Source organism: Mus caroli, chromosome 16 (genome assembly GCF_900094665.2).
Source record: "Mus caroli chromosome 16, CAROLI_EIJ_v1.1, whole genome shotgun sequence".
Taxonomy (NCBI): domain Eukaryota; kingdom Metazoa; phylum Chordata; class Mammalia; order Rodentia; family Muridae; genus Mus; species Mus caroli.
Genome location: NC_034585.1, coordinates 26631454 through 26637453, shown reverse-complemented (window position 1 = coordinate 26637453; position 6000 = coordinate 26631454). Strand labels below are relative to the sequence as shown.

The following is a 6000-nucleotide window of genomic DNA, read 5'->3' as shown; positions in this document are numbered from 1 at the left end:
ACACACACACACACACACACACACACACACACACACACACACATACACACAACTCCTTTATCCCAGTGACTCTGTTCTTGTAATGGTTTCCTCCTACCATTTTTTCTAGCTTAACAGATCATGATAACCGGCATATAAATACTATAGGAAACTATCTACATTTGATGACACCACTTGCAATATTCTCATTTTCTGAGAGCAGCCTCTTTGTGTGTCTTATTCCAGATAACATCAAGAGGCCTTCCAATGTCACGTAGACAGCCACTTCCTTTCCCACCTCTCTTCACTCCTTCTCATCTCTGGACATGTGTGTGCCCCTGGCTGTGCCCCCTACTAATTCCCACAGTAGGAATGACCCCCAAGGCTGTGTGAGAGCCCCCTTTAGCTAAGTCTGAAGCAGTGCTTCTCTGAGGGCCGTCGGTCGGACACCTCCCTTCCCACCTTCACTGGAGAGCGCGTCATCATCTCGCCGGACCCTCTTGGGAATATCCGTGCCTGAGCAATCATTTCCAGCACACTTGTTTTCCCAGCACTCTGATCTCCAACCACAACAACCTATCACAAGACAAGGATCACGCATTAGTTCTCTTCTGATACCAAGTTAAATGTACGTAGGGTTTGAATGTTATCATTTAAAACATATTTTAAGATATTTAGAGCCCAAAAAAATGTTTGTTTGCTTTTTTTCTTTTTTTTTTTTTTGAAAGAATGAAGTTTGATGCATGTAGGTACTCTGGAGATACATATAGCAAAAGAATTAATTGGCTCCACTATTTACATTCAAATTTTTAGTTTAGAAAACTATGCTAATTGAAAGTTATTTCTAAAACCAGATCATTAACTTTCCACAAATATTTTCCATAGCCAGTTTACATTTTACAAACATACTTTTGGATTCTGTTAGACTAAATTTCATCCATACGTATACAGTTTTTGCCTAGGCATTTTAACACTATAATGAATGTATAATGGCAAATATCTGACAATTTTCTTCCAAAACATATATATTTGCTTTCATGGCCTCCAAAATAAGGATCGAAGCAATGCTTAGTATCTGAGGTATCATGGGAAATACAGAAATTACTATGACACAAGGAAAGAACTTTCCTGCTGACAGCAGGTCCCGGTCTATTTCCCCTTACCCGTGGTAGGTGATCTTGTGTATTGTAACTGGCATCATAATCAGAAAGAACATCAAGAACTTCAGAATACATATCAATCAAAGATTTCTGCAAAAAAATTAAAATTAGCAAAAGTCAGTGAAAATAAAAACAAAGACCACAGATACATGAAGAGAAAATGTAGATGCATTCAAATTTGCATTGTTTTTTCTTACTATATGTTTTCATAGTAAAACTAGTATAAGAATTAATGTCACTTCTTCAGTTTATTAATTTAGGATTTCATAATCTAGTTAGACAGTAAAAGAGAAAGCCTATTAACATTAATGAGTTAACCATTAACACCATAAGAGTCAAATACACGGTCAGGTGACCAACTAACAGAGAAATCACACTCTGCCAAGACTAGGCTCTGTGAGAACAGAGAAGAAGGTGAAGGAGTATTGGGCTGGGAGCACATGCGTGTGAGAGAGGGCAGGGATCAGACATGTGAGAGCAGGCAGGGAGCACGGGCGTGTGAGAGCCTGGAACAGAGTAGAGAAGTGCTCAGGGGTCAGTGTTCAAGCGAGAGAGCTGACGCACCCTAAGAACCAGGAAGGCTGCAATGCAAGCAAAGGACAAATGTCCTCCATTGCTTTTCTTTGGACACCAGGATTGAGCATGGAATCATGAATACAACAGTTTCAAGTAAGCCAAGGAACACACACACACACACACACACACACACACACACACACTGAGAACAAAGGGTACCCAGCAAGAACTTACTAAATAAGGTTAGTGGGAACACTACGCAAGTTTAAGCACACTTTTGCCTCTTACTACAGAGACTCCTAAATGGCATATAGCTGCTCTCATGTCTTCTAAAAATAAACACATTGCATAACTATTGTATCTCCTGAGGGAAACATCATTTCTAAGGCAACTCTATTTCCTAACACTTGAGTGTGACTTCTCAGAGGCCAGGAGCGCTTGTAAAACAGTTAGGCTTTCATGCACTGGGTGCTGATGACTTAGAGCCAAAGTTACTACAGCACGTTTGTTAAACTAGAGAGACATCTTCAGAGCTTGGTTCTAGAACATGTGGCATGATCCACTGTGACTCTCTAATGCTGCAGCAACTCATTTTTACTGAGACAATGATTACTGCATTAAACTTTCAAGTTAAAAGAACAAGTCAACTTAACACATGTTGCTTGAGTCTGTGGTGATAGTATTATCGATAGCGGTAATTAACAATATATCGATGCAACAGTGGCATGAGTCACGTAAGTATTCAGCAGACTACAAATCCTAATTTGGGGCAGGCAAGATGGCTCAGCATATAAAGGCACATATCACACAAGCCTGGGGACCTGAATTCAATTCCTGGAACCCAGTAAAGGGGGGAAGGGAGAATCACCTCCACCACACACAGACAGACAGACAGACATGCATACATCCATGTCATACACATATTTGTGCACAGATAATAATTTTTAAAAAGTTTTTAAAAGAATCTCAATTTCATAAATATAAAAATTAAGCCTGAAGATAAGCTAGGTATTTTATTAAAATAGACTGATTCACAAGAAAGTCCTCTTAAAATATGAAGATTTTTATGGGCATAATATATGATGGATTTGGAAACTTCAAGTTATGAATTATTTACAACGTCTAGAAGTGAAAAGATGATACATGCTTCCTAATTTATTAAAGTGTTTCATCCTTTAGGGTCTGGCGAGATGGCTCAGTGGTTTAGAGCATACGCCGCTCCTCCAGAGGACGCAGGTTCACTTCCCAGCACCCACACAGGAGCTTACACAACCATCTGTTACTGCAGTTCCAGGGATCTGAGGCCCTCTTCTGGCTTCCACAGACACCAGGCATGCAAGTGCTGCATGGATATACATGCCAGCAAAATACCCGTACACATAATAAACTTTAAAAAAGATAACTGAAAAGGTCCACTATCCCCCCCCCCCCCCCCCCCCCCCCCACCGCCCTCCCACCCCACCTTCAAAAAAAAACAAACACATCCTGGCAGGAAAAAAAACAAAAAACAAACCCCCCCCCCGCCCCCCAGTGTCAAGGTCAGCGCTCTGGGACCCACTAATGGTCTGGAGCACCTTGAGCTTCCTGTGGTGGATGCCTTTGTCATCCTTCTGCAGCACCAGCTTCCTCAGCTCTTTGTTCTCCTTTTCCAGGCGCTCCAAGATCCTCTGATACTTTAACTGTAACAGGACAACACACGGGACCGTGTAAGAAACAGATGGGCAAGCAAATAAATATTAAGTCTAATTAAAATCTTCCCAAAATTCTGAAATTATATGACTAAATAGTTATACTTATTATTTTTACATTTAAAATCTTTATGACAATATAGAGAAAATAAAACTGTGATTATTTCAAGCAAGCAGTGAAATCCATAATTTTCCATTATAATTGAGCATTTAACTTATAATTATTTGCTTCCTATGTTGAAGAAAAAATTTAAAAATAACAAAATTAAGAAGTTAAAGAAGTTTGGTCTATCCTTAAGACATAATATTTTCTATGATTTCAAAAATAAACTGTTCAATACAAGGCTATGGCTAAAACTTAAATTATTCTCATTTGGACATTATTTTAACAACGATGGTATGATATACAACATGAACAAGTGACACCTAAGCTTGCCTCATGGGATGGCCCACAGAAGTAGATGCTTTACAGGCAGGGAGCAGAAGGTTAGGGACACCTGGTAGCTCCCCTAAGGTCACCTTGTGTGGGAGGAAAAAGCATTTAAACACGTCTGTCTGAGTTAAGTGGCCTACATTCTTCTACACTCCACATTGTTTCTACCTAAAGTACTGACATAAAAACATATAGTTAAGAAGATCAATTTACTGCAGGTTGTTATTTCAAAGTAGCAAAATGGCGACACACTTTGCTTTTCAAGGCAAGCTGTTCAAACTGGTCATCTCCTAAAAAATTAAGACTCATACTTCCCTATAATCAGCAGAATGCTTAGATGTACAACTTATACCTCTCAACGTGGGAAACGTTTCTTAGACTTTTTAGGTTTTAAACTCCTGAAAAAATGGTAAATAACAGGAAACCAAAGTACTGTCCTTATAGAATGTACAAGTTGGGCCTCGTGACATGGCACAAGTACAACTACTTGCCTGTATGATAAACATTTTGTAAAGCATTTATAACCTCTAGCATTTCTTTGCTGTTTAGAAAACAGCCACTAGCCATATACAGTTACTGAAATCTTGAAATAGTGTTTTGGAAACATGAAAGGGTCTCTTAGGGGTTGGAGAGATGGATAGCTCCGTGATTAACAGCACTGTCTGCTCTTCCAAAAGTACTGAGTTCAGTTCCCAGCAACCACATGGGGGCTCCCAACCATCTGTAATGGGATCTGTTGCTCTCTTCTGGTCTGCAGGTGTACATGCAGATAGAGTACTCACATACATTAAAATTAATTCTCATTTTAACCCTTTTAAATGAAAATGAACAACTTCACATATAGCCTGTGATTCTTTTCTGTGAGCATCACTAACAGGGGTGGAGATGACCGCACGGCCCATCTCATCATGTGCTCCCCACACGATGGTGTAGCCACAAAGGGTTCACAACTGGATCTGCATGAGTGCAGGGTTTACCTCTACAGAACATTTCTTTGTAAATATGGAATAATTTGGGGGAAAATCTACATTTCTTCCCTTGGTAGAAGTGTCAAACTGCAGCCACTAGAAGTGTAAATGGGCTGACACACATGTCCAACCTGAGGACAGATATGAATATAGGTCCACACAAAATTATAAATCTTAAAATCTCATAATTCTTTTTTGTCTGTGTTTGTGTGATTTCATTTGTAACTCGACTGTGTGGTTCTTCAGCGTGAACCTTGTAGACAACTAGGTAGTCAGAAGTTTGGGCACGCTTGTATAGAACAAGCAAGTCTCAAGTTTTAGGCTGTATCATAATTACCTAAGGGCTTTAAAAACAAAGTGGTGAGCAGGCATTTAGGAGACTGAGGCAGGAGGATTTGAGTTCCAGCTCAGCTACATGTCGAGACCCTCTCCCAAACCAAAACCATAAAAAGGGAGCTTCAAAATGCCCCAGAGACTGCTGAGTTCCCTTGCCTGCTGGAGATTCTGACTCAGAGAGTTTAGGATGGGCAAGAATCCGGTTTTCTAATAAGTTCCCAGGGAATATTGATGTTATGGCTCCAGGGACCACTCCTGGTCTCTCAGAGACCAGAGATTTATTTTATTAATTTTTAAAAAGAATAGCAAGCTGGGCGTGGTGGCACATGCCTTTAATCCCAGCACTTGGGAGGCAGAGGCAGGCGGATTTCTGAGTTTGAGGCCAGCCTGGTCTACAGAGTGAGTTCCAGGACAGCCAGGAGTATACAGAGAAACCCTGTCTTGAAAAACCTAAATAAATAAATAAATAAATAAATAAATAAATAAATAGAATAGCTTATTGAGTACACTGTAAGGGTGCTGTGATGTGGGCAGTAAGGAGGGTAAGGAGTCTTAACTCATGGCACACTGGCCTCAAGAAAGACAGGGGCCAGCCAAAGCACAGGCTCTCCTAGTACAGTTATACATGGGACTCCATGACAGGTCAAGGAAAGCCGTGCACCAGAAACAGAATAGTTATAGGATTTCATTCAGATTTCATTCAGATTGCTTCTTCTTGTATGTTTTCCCTAAAAAGATCCAAGATGATAAGTATCTCTTTTGGCTTATAAAAATAAGTTTTAATTATATGTTATTTATATAGAATAACTGCTGTTGGAAAAGTTTATACCAGAAAGGTAGCTACTTATTACATTATATAGAACTGATTTTTAAATAATGATTTTTATCATCAATCCCTAAAAGATCAGCTTATACCACCA

At 39.7% G+C, this 6000-nt stretch overlaps 1 protein-coding gene across 4 annotated transcripts in view; it reads right to left on the bottom strand.

The window, feature by feature from the left end:
* Opa1 (OPA1 mitochondrial dynamin like GTPase) overlaps window positions 1-6000 on the bottom strand; it is a 73794-nt gene that overhangs the window by 46107 nt on the left and 21687 nt on the right. For all 4 annotated transcript variants that reach the window (XM_021185471.2, XM_021185474.2, XM_021185473.2 and 1 more), the window contains 3 exons: window positions 3230-3334; window positions 1143-1229; window positions 442-555 (listed from right to left, as the gene is read on the bottom strand). In XM_021185471.2, coding sequence (XP_021041130.1) covers window positions 442-555; window positions 1143-1229; window positions 3230-3334 — 306 coding nt within the window. The remainder of the gene's footprint in view (window positions 1-441; window positions 556-1142; window positions 1230-3229; window positions 3335-6000) is intronic.